This window comes from Nerophis lumbriciformis, linkage group LG01 (genome assembly GCF_033978685.3).
Source record: "Nerophis lumbriciformis linkage group LG01, RoL_Nlum_v2.1, whole genome shotgun sequence".
Lineage (NCBI taxonomy): Eukaryota > Metazoa > Chordata > Actinopteri > Syngnathiformes > Syngnathidae > Nerophis > Nerophis lumbriciformis.
Genome location: NC_084548.2, coordinates 17,784,921 through 17,801,342, shown reverse-complemented (window position 1 = coordinate 17,801,342; position 16,422 = coordinate 17,784,921). Strand labels below are relative to the sequence as shown.

At 40.1% G+C, this 16,422-nt stretch overlaps 1 protein-coding gene across 1 annotated transcript in view; it reads left to right on the top strand.

Moving 5' to 3' along the window:
* Nucleotides 1-16,422, top strand: part of LOC133616908 (neural cell adhesion molecule L1-like protein) — a 161,900-nt gene that overhangs the window by 109,495 nt on the left and 35,983 nt on the right. The window contains exons 24-25 of the mRNA XM_061976487.1: nucleotides 6,335-6,511; nucleotides 15,592-15,664. Of these exons, the coding sequence (XP_061832471.1) occupies nucleotides 6,335-6,511; nucleotides 15,592-15,664 (250 nt within the window). The remainder of the gene's footprint in view (nucleotides 1-6,334; nucleotides 6,512-15,591; nucleotides 15,665-16,422) is intronic.

Genomic DNA, 16,422 nt, shown 5'->3' with positions numbered 1-16,422 from the left:
TAAGGCGCTTTTGGTAGCCATCCACAAGCTTCTGGTTGAATTTTTGACCACTCCTCTTGACAAAATTGGTGCAGTTCAGCTAAATTTGTTGGTTTTCTGACATGTGCTTGTTTCTTCAGCATTGTCCACACGTTTAAGTCAGGACTTTGGGAAGGCCATTCTAAAACCTTAATTCTAGCCTGATTTAGCCATTCCTTAACCACTTTTGACGTGTGTTGGGGTCAGTGTCCTGTTGGAACACCCAACTGTGCCCAAGACCCAACCTCTGGGCTGATGATTTTAGGTTGTCCTGAAGAATTTGGATGTAATCCTCTTTTTTCATTGTCCCATTTACTCTCTATAAAGCACGAGTTCCATTGGCAGCAAAACAGGCCCAGAGCATAATACTACCACCACCATTCTTGACGGTAGGTAAGGTGTTCCTGGGATTAAAGGCCTCACCTTTTCTCCTCCAAACATATTGCTGGGTATTGTGGCCAAGCAGCTCAATTTTTGTTTCATCTGACCAACTAACTTTCCTTCATAAGGTCTTACCTTTGTCTATGTGGTGTCAGATGAAACAAAAATTGAGCTGTTTGGCCACAATACCCAGCAATATGTTTGGAGGAGAAAAGGTGAGGCCTTTAATCCCAGGAACACCAACCCACCGTCAAGCATGGTGGTGGTAGTATTTTGCTCTGGGCCTGTTTTGCTGCCAATGGAACTGGTGCTTTACAGAGAGTAAATGGGACAATGAAAAAGGAGGATTACCTCCAAATTCTTTAGGACAACCTAAAATCATCAGCCCGGGGGTTGGGTGTTCCAACAGGACAATGACCCCAAACAAACGTCAAAAGTGGTAAAAGAATGGCTAAATCAGGCTACAATTAAGGTTTTAGAATGGCCATCGCAAAGTCATGACTGAAGAATGCTGAAGAAACAAGTACATGTCAGAAAACCAACAACTTTAGCTGAACTGCACACATTTTGTCAAGAAGAGTGGTCAAAATTCAACCAGGAGCTTGCCAAAAGCTTGTGGATGGCAACCAAAAGTGCCTTATTGCAGTGAAACCTGCCAAGGGACATGTAACCAAATATTAACATTGCTGTATGTATTTATTTTGACCCATCAGATGTGGTCACATTTTCAGTAGACCCATAATAAATTCATAAAAGAACCAAACTTCATGAATATTTTTTTTGTGACCAACAAGTATGTGCTCCAATCACTCTATCACAAAAAAATAAGAGTTGTAGAAATGATTGGAAACTCAAGACAGCCATGACATTATGTTCTTTACAACTTTTGTCCACGGCTGTACGTCCCAATGTTAGGCCTTCCTTAGAGGTTCTACTTAAATGTTTTTTTTTTTATTGTATTAGTTTGTGTGTTTTGTGTTTTCATGTAGGTCTGACTAGCACAGATGCAGGAATTTAAACATCTGAGGTTTCTTCTCTCATTTCAGGCCACATCTGCTCTGTCTCCTTCCCCCGCTCTATCCCAGGCACTACTGCTCGTCCTCCGTCTTTGGGTACACGGCTCCCACTTGCAAATGTTCACACAACCTGTCTTCATGTATCTGAACTTTCAACTAACAATAAGCCTGCAGGCATTGAGTTGCTTCAATCTGTTCCGGTGTTCGCGCATGCTTGTGTGAGGCACCGACTGTGCTGTAGAGAGGACTAGATGTCACTCCCGCCCACCAGTGTTATATCGCCCCTTTATGAGTCCCAAATCCAGCACCGCTCAATTAATTCTGGGGGATCGGGGTTGCCTTTTTTAACTGTCATCTCCGTTTTTGTTTTTTTTCTTTTTGCAAGATGTACTGTTCTCAAACTGTGGGGGGGGGGATCCTATTTGCCACTGCTAATCTTCTTTTCCTGCCTTCTTTTCTGTGCCTGTCGGTGTGTTTTCTCTCTCTCTGTCTCCTCCTCGTTTCTGCATTTCCTTTATCAGCTCCAGGCCTGTTGAACATAAGCTCTTATGTGAGTGACACCTATGCCAAAATCAGCTGGACTGCCAGGGAGGAGCAGCAGGACTCGCAGCTTTACGTGGCCTATATGAATAACCGTAAGCTTCTTTCTCCGGTTCCAGTCTGAAATTAGTTTTAGGGGTACATCGCCTTAAGTTGCAACATGGACAGTTATATCTAAATATGGTAACACTTTAGTATGGGGAACATATCCACCATTAATTAGTTGCTTATTAACATGCACATTAGTAACATATTGGCTCTTAATTAATCATTATTAAGTACTTATCAATGCCTTATTCTGCATGGCCTTATTATACAACCAGTAAGCCATTAACTAAGAGTGTTACCTCAATATTTATTGCTTATTAGTAACCTTAACCCAGTGGTTCTTAACCTTGTTGGAGGTACTGAACACCACCAGTTTCATATGCGCATTCACCGAACCCTTCTTTAGTGAAAAAAAAAATAAAATACATTCAAATTCAAGACGAAGTTATATGTTTTTGGTGCCACTTTAATATGGGGAACATATTCTAAGTAACAAAGACTTAATTTAGAGTTTTTTGGACACTAGGGGAACATATTCTAAGTAAAAAAGACTTAATTTAGAGTTATTTGGTTAGGGTTAGGGTTGGAGGGTTAGGGCCAGGGTTAGAGGGTTAGGCCAGTGACGTGCGGTGAGGTTCATGGCTGGTGAGGCACTGACTTCATCACAGTCAGATTTACAAACATATGAACCCTAAAGAGTATCTTATTCACCATTTGATTGGCAGTAGTTAACGGGTTGTGTTTAAAAGCTCATACCAGCATTCTTCCCTGCTTGGCACTCGGCATCAAGGGTTGGAATTGGGGGTTATTAAATCACCAAAAATTATTCCCGGGCGCGGCGCCGCTGCTGCCCACTGCTCCCCTCACCTCCCAGGGGGTGATCAAGGGGATGGGTCAAATGCAGAGGACAAATTGTGTTACACCTAGTGTGTGTGTGTGTGTGACAATCATTGGTACTTTAACTTAACTTTAACTTTACACATACAAACTGTAGCACACAAAAAAGCACATTTAATAAAAAAAAACCTTATTATGGTCTTACCTTTACTTATAAGTGCGGGAACAGTGGTGTTCATGTTGGAGGAGTTGTGAATGAATGAAATATGAAATCCGTGCTGCAGTCTGCAGGTGTACCTAATGTTGTGTCCCTGCAGTCTTTCACGGCTCCGGCGCGAGCATTGTTGTTTTTGCACTTTTTGGCTTCTTGTTAAGTGACTTTTTTTGGGTGGATTCGGTCTTGCACGTGGAGGGTTTGGGTGTGGGCTTTGGTTGGTATGGCGCCGAACCCCTGAGCCCGACACACCGAACCCCTAGGGTTCGATCGAACCCAGGTTAAGAACCACTGCCCCAACCCTAACCCTTATATGTTCCCCTAGTGTCCAAATAACTCTAAATTAAGTCTTTGTTACTTTAATAAGCAACTAATTAATGGTGACTATGTTCCCCATACTAAAGTGTTACCCAAAATATAAAGTTGAGTTCAATGATAATATACAGTGGACCCTCTAATAACATAATTATTACCTTTGTTCTTCTTTTCCCTTATTGAGGCCGGTCTTTCTGTTGGAATAAGTGTTGCAAAAACACCCAAAATGAGTCCTTCAAGACTCAAGCGGTGTAGTGCAATGAGAAAAAGTTGGTTGGAACTCCACAGCTCAAAGACATAATTTCTTTAAAGCCTTGCTTCTAAAATGTTTTTTCACCAAGTACCACCTCAGAAAAAACTTGGCTCTCCAGTTACCACCATAATGGCCACCATTGAAATACAGTAGCACAGTAGGCCCAAGTGTTCATTAAAAAACAAGGCAGAGGTTGTGTTTAACAAGTATATGTTTAACATTTTTGGCCACTGTAACATTACACACAGTTTGAACAGTACCACGTAGTTTGAATATAGTAACATACAGTACTTATATAGTAACACAGTACTTAAATCAAGTGATTGTTGGCATACCACTAGATGCAACCTAGTGGGACACATACCAAAGTTTGAGAATCACTGCTGTAAAGATGTTGATAAATTGTGCAGGGGGTGTTCAAGTTTAGAGGTTCTACTGTAGCGGCAGTACCATATTTTATACTGTACTGACCCAGACATAAGAAGACCCTGAATATAAAATGGCTGGTCCTTTTCAAGGCCAATTTTTTAATCTTCTCAGGATCAGTGAATAAGGATGTAACAATTGACGATATTAATTATAAAATGGTAATTAACCCCGAGGGTTAGTGTTACCATTTTGTATTCAAATTGTTGTAAAACGCACTTCGATAGACTTACAGACCTTTTCTGCTCAAGGCTGGCTTACTAACTTAAATGCTAACATAAATACAAGGGAATTTAAGTTAACTAACTCTAAAACCTTTACAAAGGAAAATAAATCAAAAACGCTCAAACATAATACGGCTCTCAGAAGCCAAAACAATTTTAAATGTTTCTTCTACCAACAAAGTGTATTGTGTTTATATTTATATTAACACTTCTTTGAAATAAGACTTGGTCAAAAGAGTTCAGTGTGTGTATAAGTACATTCAAGAATACTGTAATAAAAATGATAACCGCTGGTTTGGTAACAATAACCGTGATATGAAATTGTCCTATTGGGGCAGCGTGGCTCAGATGGTAGAGTGGCGGTCCAGGAACTTGAGGGTTCCATTCCAGCTTCCACCATCCTAGTCAGGGCCGTTGTGTCCTTGGGCAAGACAATTCACCCGCCTTGCTACCAGTGTATGAATGTTTGGTGGTGGTCGGAGATGCTTTAGGCACAAATTGGCAGCCAGGCTTTTGTCAGTCTACACCAGGGCAGCTGTGGCTACAAATGTAGCTTACCACCACCTAGGTATGAATGATGGCTTCTCAGTTCTCTGTGAAGCGCTTTGAGTGTCTAGAGGAGTGTTATATAAATCTAATCCAATATTATTAGTATTATTATTATTCTGATATTGTTACATCCTATCAATGATTGCAATTAAACATATCTATATCAGGGCTCCCCAACATACGGAAGTCTCAAGTTTAAAAAAACATCGAAAAAATTAAATGTTATTATAATTTTTTAAAATCTGTCCTTTCTAATCCATTTTTTACTGCTTGTTACTCTCGATGTCTCCTAGCCGCTCAGGCAAATCATATTGTCCAAAAATGCATTTTCCCATCGATAACGTGACTTCATCACACTCGGAATATATATATATATATATATATATATATATATATATATATATATATATATATATATATATATATATACATATATATATATATATATATATATATATATACATATATATATATATATATATATATATATATATATATATATATATATATAATTTTTTTTTAAACGTTAGGTCAGGAAAAACACAGAGGCTATATCATCCCTACAAGCCTGTTTCGCAGGTTTCCCTGCTCATCAGGGGATTTGATAAAATCCCAAAAATTCCAAGAATTAGGGGAAACTTGCGAAACAGGCTTGTAGGGATGAAATAGCCTCTGTGTTTTTCCTGACCGAACGTTTATTCCGCTCTACCCCGGTATTGAGCGCTGTATAATGGATAAACCACAGAAATCTTGACTCTATATATATGTATGTGTATATACAGGTATATATATATTTATATATATATATATATATATATATATATATATATATATTTTTTTTTTTACAGCCCGGCCCCGGCCACATTTTTTTAACCCAATGCGGCCCCTGAGTCAAAAATTTTGGGAACCCCTGATAAATATCATATGTCTTACCTGCGGGCAGTTTGATTCTTCATTGATCACCAATATCTCATCTCACTGGTGTGACAGGAAGAAAAGCTCTGACTTACTTGGGGGCGAGTTGTCGGCACCATCTATTAGACACACGCAATTCATTTTTCATTCTTTTTTCCCTCTGGTACAAATACAGTCTTATATTTAGGTCAGTACAGTATATATTGTCGGGACAACTGTTTTAAGTTGTGCACTTGCTTCGCTTGTGTGTAGGTGACGGTAACTGGCGCATTTCCGAGGCGGTAAACACGTCTCAAAGCTTCCATGTAATTGGCGGCCTCAAACCTGGGACGGTGTACACGGTGCGCCTCATGGCCAAGGCGTTGCTCGATAATGCTAGTATTTTCGAAGACGTTATCCAGACGCAAGTCACAGGTGAGAGGGGACAAACTTTGTGTTGTGTGTAGTTCCTGTTCTACTGTAGCATAACAATACTTAGATAGCACATGTGATGTATGTGTGTTTGTCTTGTCTTGTCACCCAATGCTTTTTGTGTTATGTTTCCAATTCAAAACTTCCATGGTGTTTGAGCTGAAATGTTTGCTGTGGTTGTCTGCAGGTGTGGCAGGTAACCAGAGAAGCAGCTCTACCAGGGGCTGGTTCATCGGGACCATGTGTGCGGTGGCGCTCCTCACGCTCGTCGTCCTCACCGTCTGCTTTATGCGGAGAAACAAAGGTGGCAAATATGCAGGTACGCCACCGCCCGGGCAACAAGAAATGCTCGCCATGGACAAAGGTCAGTTAGTCTTTTCTCTGGGGTTCGGTTTTGGCTCTCCTTTGTTCTTTTGGAAGTCAATCAAAATATGTATACCTCAATATCGTCCAACTTTTTGATTGACTCATTTTTGTTGACTTTCTGAAAAGAGCGGGCCTCAACCCCAAAACCCCAAATTCTTGGCATCATGCATGCATGTTTGCTGCTTGTACATACAACCCTGCAAGAGGCTTGACACCAATTACTAAACCATCTTGAGGCTCAAGGCTTTCTCATGACAATTGTGTGGGTTTTGTACAAAAATAGACTTCCTCCACTCAAAGGGTCTGACCTGTATGTGTTGAAATGATTAAAACATACAAAGCTGAGGATTGTGTGAACAAAATAAGGATCGCAATCCATGTAGCGTGTCTGTCTTCATTTAGGGGCATAAAATATACTGATTAACAGAACACACAATACAGGGAGGATAAGATGCAAATATAATCATTTACAGGACTGTCTCAGAAAATTAGAATATTGTCATAGAGTCCTTTATTTTCTGTAATGCAACTAAAAACATGAAAATTCATTACACATCAACTGAAATATTGCAAGCCTTTTATTATTTTAATATTGCTGATTATGACATACAGCTTAAAAAAACTCAAAAATCCTATCTCAAAAAATTAGAGTATATCCTCAGACCAAGTAAAAAAAAAAGATTTATAACAGCAAAACAAAATCAAACATTTGAAAATGTCAATTAATGCACTCAGTACTTGGTTGGGAATTATTTTGCCCGGATTACTGCATCAATGCGACGTGACATGGAGTTAATCAGCCTGTGGCATTGCTGAGGTGTTATGGATGCTTCAATAGCGGCCTTTAGCTCATTTGCATTATTGGGTCTGGTGTCTTTGAGCTTCTTCTTCAAAATACCCCACAAATTCTCTATGGGGTTTCAGGTCAGGCGAGTTTGCAGGCCAATTGAGAACAGTAATGCCATGGTCAGTACACCAGTTACTGGTGGTTTTGGCACTGTGGGCAGGTGCCAGATCATGCTGGAAAATGAAATCATCATCTCCATAGAGCTTTTCAACAGATACAGCTACAATAGCCGTATTCCCATGGTCAAGCCACTCCTGAACTCAAGACAACGGAAGAAGCGTCTGACTTGGGTTATGGAAAAGAAGCACTGGACAGTTGCAGAGTGGTCCAGAGTCCTGTTTTCAGACGAACACAAGTTTTGTATTTTATTTGGAGGTCAAGGCGGTAGAGTCTGGAGGAAGGCTGGAGAGGAGCAAAATCCAAGGTGCTTGAAATCCAGCATGAAATTCCCACAGTCAGCAATGGTTTGGGGAGCCATGTCAGTTGCTGGTTTTGGTCCACTGTGTTTCATCAAGTCCAGAGTCAATGCAGCTGTGAACCAAGAGATTTTTGAGCACTACATGCTTCCATCTGTTGAAAAGCTCTATGGAGATGATGATTTCACTTTCCAGCATGATCTGGGCCCTGCCCACAGTGCCAAAACCACCAGTAACTGGTGTACTGACCATGGTATTACTATCCTCGATTGGCCTGCCAACTCCCCTGACCTGAACCCCATAGAGAATTTGTGCGGTATTGTGAAGAAGAAGCTGAAAGACACCAGACCCAATAATGCAAATGAGCTAAAGGCCGCTGTTGAAGCATCCATAACACCTCAGCAATGCCACAGGCTGATTGCCTCCATGCCACGCCGCATTGGTGCAGTAATCCGGGCAAAAGGATTCCCAACCAAGTACTGAGTGCATTAATTGACATTTTCAAATGATTGATTTTGTTTTGCTGTTATAAATCTTTTTTTTTTACTTGGTCTGAGGAAATATTCTAATTTTTTTTATATAGGATTTTTGAGTTTTCTTAAGCTGTATGCCATAATCAGCAATATTAAAATAATAAAAGGCTTGCAATATTTCAGTTGATGTGTATTGAATCCAGAATGTGTGACATTTTCATGTTTTTAGTTGCATTACAGAAAATAAAGGACTTTTTTTTTTCTTAGACAGTCCTGTAGCACTCGCAATGTGATTTATCAAGACTGAAACTGTTTCACGGCCGCTGTTTTGTGTCTATATTTAGTAGGGCTGGGCGATATATTGAGTTTGTAAAATATATTGATATATTTTTAAACAGGATATGAAATAAGAAAATATCGTAATATCGATATCATTTATTTCACGTTAAAATGGCCATCCATCCAAAAGCCGCTTATTTGTTGTGTTCCTTGATTCTCCCCCGCTCCTCCTCCATGGGCTACGGAACCCCTCCCCTTCTTCCTTCCACGACGTGCTTGCAGGTATAAGAATAACCATGATTGGCTGATTGTTTACTATGCTGAGTCACAATTGGTTAAAATTAAGGCAAAACATTAGGGACAGGCCAATTAGAAGCAAGAAAGGGCGGGTCATCGAACCAGGAAGGGAAATCACAACAGACTTCCCAAATGACGACGAGGGAGTCATAGAAGAGAAGAGGGAACTTCAAGCGAGTGGTTAATATATTAAAACAAAATAGTGGAAGATTGCAGAGGGATTATTTTCCTTAGATTTATTTTTTTATTTTTTTTATTTTTTTTGTCCTGTCCAGCTTCTCAGGAAAATCCTATTTTTGATGAAGATGCCTATATCGGCTGTACAAATTCACTTTACAAATGAGAAGTGTGGGATACTTCTCTTGTTGCCTTATTTGTATTTGACTTTATTAAATGTATTTATATTATCATTCGGTGCAGCCGGATTTTTCTTATAGCGTGTTTTTCAACCTTTTTAAGGCAAGGCACATTTTTTTAATAAAAAAATCTGGAGAATCCAGCAGAAAACGTTAAAAAATTAAACTCCACCAGGTCGTCGTGCCTTATTCGTTTGTGTTTTCCTGTGTGTAGCGCTTTAGTTATTGTCTTGCACTGTTTTTTTGGTGACCCTTCCTGTTTTGTTGGTGTTTTCTTGTAGCAGTTTCATGTCTTCCTTTGAGCGCTATTCCACGCACCTGCTTGGTGTTAGCAAGCAAGGCTATTTAAGTCGTTGCTATCCTTCTTTGTGTGGACATTGTTGATTGTCATGTCATGTACGGATGTACTTTGTGGACGCGTAAGTGTTTGCTGTCGTCCAGAATTTTGTTTCTGTTTCGTTTTGCATAGCCATTGCCTTTTCCTTTCCCTACCCCTTTTGTTCATTTTTGGTTTAAGCATTACATACCTTTTTACCTGCACCCTGTCTCCCGCTGTGGTCTGCATATTGGGATCACGACAAATCCCCCTCGTCTCACCCGACACATTCCGACTTTTAAAAAAGCAATTAGCTACCTGCTGCCACCTACTGACTAATGGAGTATTACATGGTTACCCTGCCGAGTTTTACACAGCACAGACACTAAGAAACGACACATTGTCGTCAGCATATAATTATTGATTTGCAAAAAAATATTTTTTGGACCAATTAGGTAAAGATGCATAATTTCCCACGGCACACCAGACAATATATCACGGCACACTTGTGTGCCGCGGCACAGTGGTTGAAAAACACTGATGTAGACAACGTCCAGGAAACCCACAATGCGTCTACTTGGCCACATTTGTACAAATGTATTTGTCTGGATAAAACATTAATTTGAGTTGTTTACCATGTAACCCCAAATCAAAACTGTTTTCGAGTTGCCAAATATATTTTGCACGAGCAATGCTGCCAAAAATGTACGCCGAAGTGAGGAAGATCATAACCGCACAATTAAGTCAAGTCACTTACTTTGCGCTGACCACTTCTAGTAGGACGAACCATACGTGTGTGACAGTCCATTACATCGCCGACTGGGAATTAAAAAGTGCCTGCCTGCAAATGTATTTTTTAGCTGTGTTTGATGCATGTTGTATTATTTGCACAGCTATGTTATTCATTTTAGAAATAATATTTCTACATTTTATTTATGTTATGTAATTCTCTGCTATTTAAACATTTTTTTTGTCTGTGTTGTTAATACCCATCTAATAAAAATAAATAAAAGTTAATAGTTAAAAGGTTAATAAAAGTGCCACTGACTGTTTATAGTACAGTTGTCATTCTCGCTCAAAAAGGAATATCTTTATTTGTATACTTTCACCGGAAAATATATGGAGATATAAATCAAACATCGAGTTTAAGTAAAAATATATTGAGATATACTTTTTCGTCCATATCGCCCAGCCCTAATATCAAGCACTTCTGGAATTTCTATGCAAACTGACGCGCACATTGCTGTGAGAAAGGAGGGGATTGCGGTGCAAAGATGGAGAATAGATGAACAGAATATTCCATTTGGACATATTTGGATTGTGAGAAATAAGAATATTAGGCATCGTTTTTTGACCTGGCCCTGGTTAAACAGACAAGAAGCAAGGAATCATGCAGAGACAGAGTTGAATTTTACTCATGAGGAGAGACGTATTGGGCTGTACGCTTAGTTACAGTTCCAACCTACGCTCTAAGGTACAGTCCCACATAGGGCTGGGCGATATAGCCTTTTATTAATATCTCGATATTTTTAGGCCATGTCACAATACACGATATATATCTCGATATTTTGTATTAGCCTTGAATGAACACTTGATGCATATAATTACAACAGTATGATGATTCTATTTGTCTACATTAAAACATTCTTCTTCATACTGCATTAATATATACTCATTTTATCAATCAATCAATCAATCAATCAATGTTTATTTATATAGCCCTAAATCACAAGTGTCTCAAAGGGCCGCACAAGCCACAACGACACCCTCGGTACAGAGCCCACATAAGGGCAAGGAAAAACTCACCCCAGTGGGACGTTGATGTGAATGACTATGAGAAACCTTGGAGAGGACCGCATATGTGGGTAACCCCCCCCCCCCTCTAGGGGAGACCGAATGCAATGGATGTCGAGTGGGTCTGACATAATATTGTGAGAGTACAGTCCATAGTGGATCCAACATAACAGTAAAAGTCCAGTCCACAGTGGGGTCAGCAGGAAACCATCCCGAGCGGAGACAGGTCAGCAGCGCAGAGATGTTCCCAACCGATACACAGGCGAGCGGTCCACCCCGGGTCCCGACTCTGGACAGCCAGCACCCCATCCATGGCCACCGGACCTGTGTGTCTCCCCCTCTACAAGGGATAGGGGGGAGCAGAGGAGAAAGAAAAGAAACGGCAGATCAACTGGTCTAAAAAAGGGGGGCTATTTAAAGGCTAGAGTATACAAATTAGTTTTAAGATGGGACTTAAATGCTTCTACTGAGGTAGCATCTCTAACTGTTACAGGGAGGGCATTTCAGAGTACTGGAGCCCGAATAGAAAACGTTCTATAGCCCGCAGACTTTTTTTGGGCTCTGGGAATCACTAATAAGCCGGAGTTCTTTGAACGCAGATTTCTTGCCGGGACATGTAGTATTTTATACGTAAGTAGTAAAACCTTAAAGTTGCAAACTTTAAACTTTCATGCAGAGAGGGAAATCACAACTAAGTAAATTGACCAAAACTGTATTTATTAAACAGTTATTAAGCAGTGGCACAAACATTCATGTCATTTCCGAAACAGAAAGTGCGAGATTGTCAGAGACATTTTAAAACAAGCTATTAGTGCACTTTTGTGAATGATGTCACCAAGATGACATATCAAAACAACACTAAATTAAAGTGCACTTTTTGTACAGAACGCCACTACAATAGTTAAAAACAAATAAAGTGCACTTTTGTGCATGATGTCACACAATATATTTCAATAAGTGTCACATAAAAATGAGCTGCATACCAAATAGTATATGTCCTTCGCTATGTGGTAGGTTTCTGCGGACGTTATCTCCTTTTTTTTTTCATACGGTGTTGATCTAGAAATAGTTGCTTCGGAATTTTGTAGGTGTGACACCGAACAGAGATGTAGACATGCACAGTTTCAAGCACTCTTCATTCTCTAGCTGGTGACTTTTCAAATGATGCTACATTAGCAGTGGTGCTACTTTTTGTAGCAACGCTTTTGCCGCATAAATGTTCAACATATTCCCGCTTGAAGCCAAACCACCGCCAGACGATGGATTCCGTGCTGTTTTTCTTGGGAATTAATTGTTCCTCCATTTCTTACCAGATTTGTACCTTCTCTCTTTCGTATTACCACTCGCACCACACCGTTAGCATCAGAGCTAACGTTACCATGTCGCTACCTGTCTGCTCCGTGGGAGCGTGTGACGTTGCGCACGTGACGTATGTAAGAAGGTGCGCTTGTTTTAAGTCTCTGTGAGAAGGAGAGACAGGAAAGAGTGGGAAACGCATGCAGTGTTATATGCACAGCTAAAAGCAACTGCGTGAGAACGTATACTCGAATATCATGATATAGTCATTTTCTATATCGCACAGAGAAAAATCTGCGATATATTGAGTATATCGATATATCGCCCAGCCCTTGTCCCACGTGCTCCTCTATTTATTTGGGAGGTCCCTGGTTACATCACTGAGGCTGCTTCTGAAGGAAGGGGGTAATTTCAGCAGCCCCAGTTAGACACAATATATGATTATTCAGAAATGGAAATGTGCTGACACTCGTGATATCGCCCTGTCTCTGCTTTGTCTGCGTCACGGTACTCGATGTTCGCGCTTGGCAGTCAGCAGGCCGGGTCTGGACACAAACACTGATACGAGACGATTTGCAATCCAAGAATGCAAGTTGTCCCTTTGCACAGATAGAAAAGTACAACTTCAGCACAATTGATAATAACCATAGCAACGGCCTTTAAACATAAGAGTTATGTGATAACTTATACATCATTATTCTACAGTGTTTTTTTTGCGTTTGTAATCGACACACTCATGGCCTGATCTAGTACAGACCCAAATATTCTGCACTAAAGCAAACTATAAAATTGTGTGTACAATTAATGGGTGTTATTGCGTCTGATCTACTACTACTACTACTACTTTTGTGGGCAGTCTTATTTACGTGGCTCCACTTTGACTTTGTCTTTTTCCTGCCAGCCATGTCGCCATTTTTAGCTCCTCTATAGCAAGTCGACTGACAAATAGGAGTTACTTTACGCTTCTTTGTGTTACAAATGGAAACAGCGGAGGATGCATGTGCATGTACGAATGTCTGCCCAACAACAAGAGGATATAGAAAATGGAGGAGCTTATTGATTACAGTGTCGGATTACAATGGCGGATTCACACAAAGCACTTCGGGTAAAGTTCTACGATGCTTGGAGATATCCGCTGGCGTCACAACTGGGAAAAATGTCAAAAATGAGGTCAATTCTAAACAGCTCATTTGACTGAAGTGTGAAGGAAAGCAGGATTGTTTTTTGAATATCTCCGCAATACCTCCATTGTATGATTTCAAACTCTCGGGAATTATGCAGATCCCAAACACACATAAACAGATACCAATAGGTAAGAAAAGTTGGTTATGCACAACCGGGCCCCTTTAAGTCATCCAGCAGATCTACAATTACATGGGCTATGCTTGTATAATGCTTTTTTTTACCTTTAAGGTACTCAAAATGCTTTGACACTATTTCCTCATTCACCCATTCACACACACATTCACACACTGATGGATGCAAGGCCCTAAACACAACCCATCAGGAGAAAGAGTGTCTTGCTCAAGGACACAACGGACATGACAAGCTGGGGATCGAACCAGGAACCCTCAAGTTGCTGGCACGGCCGCTCTACCGACTGAACCACGCCGTCCCCATTATTACTACTTAATAATTATTCTAATATTTCAGTCAGTCCACTGCAGGGCAGCTGTGGCTACAAATGTAGCTTACCACCACCAGGCGTGAATGAATGATGGGTTCCCACTTCTCTATCAAGCGGCTTGTGTCTAGAAAAGCATTATATAAATCGTATCCCTATTATTATTATTATTAATAATTATTCTAATATTTGTATGTTCCATTTATGTTGAAAAGCATAGGTATGACAGAGCTGTAGCGTGATCGCCTCCTTTCTCCTTTCTGCACAACATTTCTAGACCTACTAAATATGGATGGAAAAGAGCGGCGGCAGAACAGTTTCAGCCTTGATAGATCACACTTGGTGCTAAATAATATTTGCATTTCCTCCTCTTCTCCTCCTCCCTTTGTGTGTGCTTACAAGTCTGCACATGTTTTAATACACGCAAACCTTTAGTACATCAGGCCTTCAGTACCTATAGAAGACTTGGAGCAATTACTGTATGTCACTATGCTGATTTTTAGTTTCACATTAAGCAAACTGCATATTTATCCAGAAAAAAACAAACATCCTTAGCCAAAGCATTTTGTGTCAGAGCATAATTTAAAAAAAATGCATTAATTAGCGAGACGTAAATGTGTCAGTTGCTTATTACAGTGCATTAGTTAGTATGAAGTCCTGCTAAATGCTCATGAGAAAAACCTTGCTACTGCACGTGAGACGGTGTGCATGCCTGAGTGAATCTTACTTGTGAATATATCTTAAAAACCTTTGTCAAAACAGATGAGAAGGAATCAGGTGGTTCTGTTGCAAACCTCTGCACACGCTCCCACTGGGCCTCAGCGCCGCCTCGCAGCAAAGACAAATTCACCCTCCTCAAATCTACTTTCTTTCCTCACAAGCTGTCTCCCTTGCAACCCACTTCAACCTGTGTAGTTTCTGACAAGTATTGAACATTTCACAAGCTCTTTTGGACCTCTCCTCCGTCTTCGCTCGTCTTGCTCTTTTATATGGAAACTTTTTTTTCCATCCTGTTGAAGTTCAACTGGTGTTTTTCAAGGAGTGAATACACAAAGAGAAAGGCAGAATAGAAGCTCTCTGTGTACTGACTTGATAGGATGTTTACAATGTGCCATATTTTGTTATCCCAAAAAAGCTTTTTACTCCCATCTTTTGTATTCTAACCCTGGCATGCACTCAATGCTTTCATGTGAATTTCTGATTATTTTAGCTTGACTGTTAAGTGATGCTTTCCTCTGTGTGAAAGCATTGACATGCAGCTATTTATTAAATGTAACAAAATGTTTCACTGCCATTTTGAGCTGTTTTTCACATTGTGCCTCCTGACAGCCCAAATGCTACAACATTATATCTAATGGCCAAAATGTCCCCTGTTTGCAGTAAAAGAGAAGGAAGACCGCCACCCTGACGAGGAGTCCCAAGCAATGAATGATGACGCCTTCTGTGAATACAGGTGAGCTTTTCTCCCACTCTGCCAATTTGCTCAAAAGGCATGACAGCATTATTTCATCCAAATGGGCTGTGCTGTGCAATCAAGCCCAAAATGGTTCATACCCTGGTCAAATTTTTAGTTTTTTTTCATGGGTTGAATGTTTATTTTCTAGCTGGAATTGTCTTTTGCCGTACCCATTCCACTCCAAATTTGGCCAGAATATGGATGATTTTGAGCCTGACGCTACCAAATGATGATTAAAAACACATTGATTTTTTTTTTCTTCCCCATCCCAAAAGCAAACCATCTGTTCATGAGCTTTACCGGGATGAGCCTAGACGGCAGTTTTCAACTTTCCATCATGAAATGGGCTAGGTAATGTCCCAGTGTAGATCAGAGTAGTTGGAATAGTACCCAGATGACACATTCTGCACCTTTTTTAGTGTTGGCTCCTTTAAATTGGTCTTAGCATCAGATTGTGTGTAGTTTGTGCATTGCTTGTGGCATTAGTTGGTTATTGTAGTGTTTTAGAATGTGCATGTTTGTGTTGTTGTGACTCCATGATGCTGTGTTCCTACTGCATAAATACAGAGCTACTTCATCTGCACAAGCTAATGAGATCCAATACAAGGGATGCATGGTGCAAATTAAACAAAACATCTATAATGTAATCAATATTAGAATTACCTCCCTAAAAACTCTTACTTTGGATCCCATTAGACTAGTGCAGTGTTTTTCAAAATTTTTTGAGCCAAGGCACATTTTTTGCGTTGAAAAAA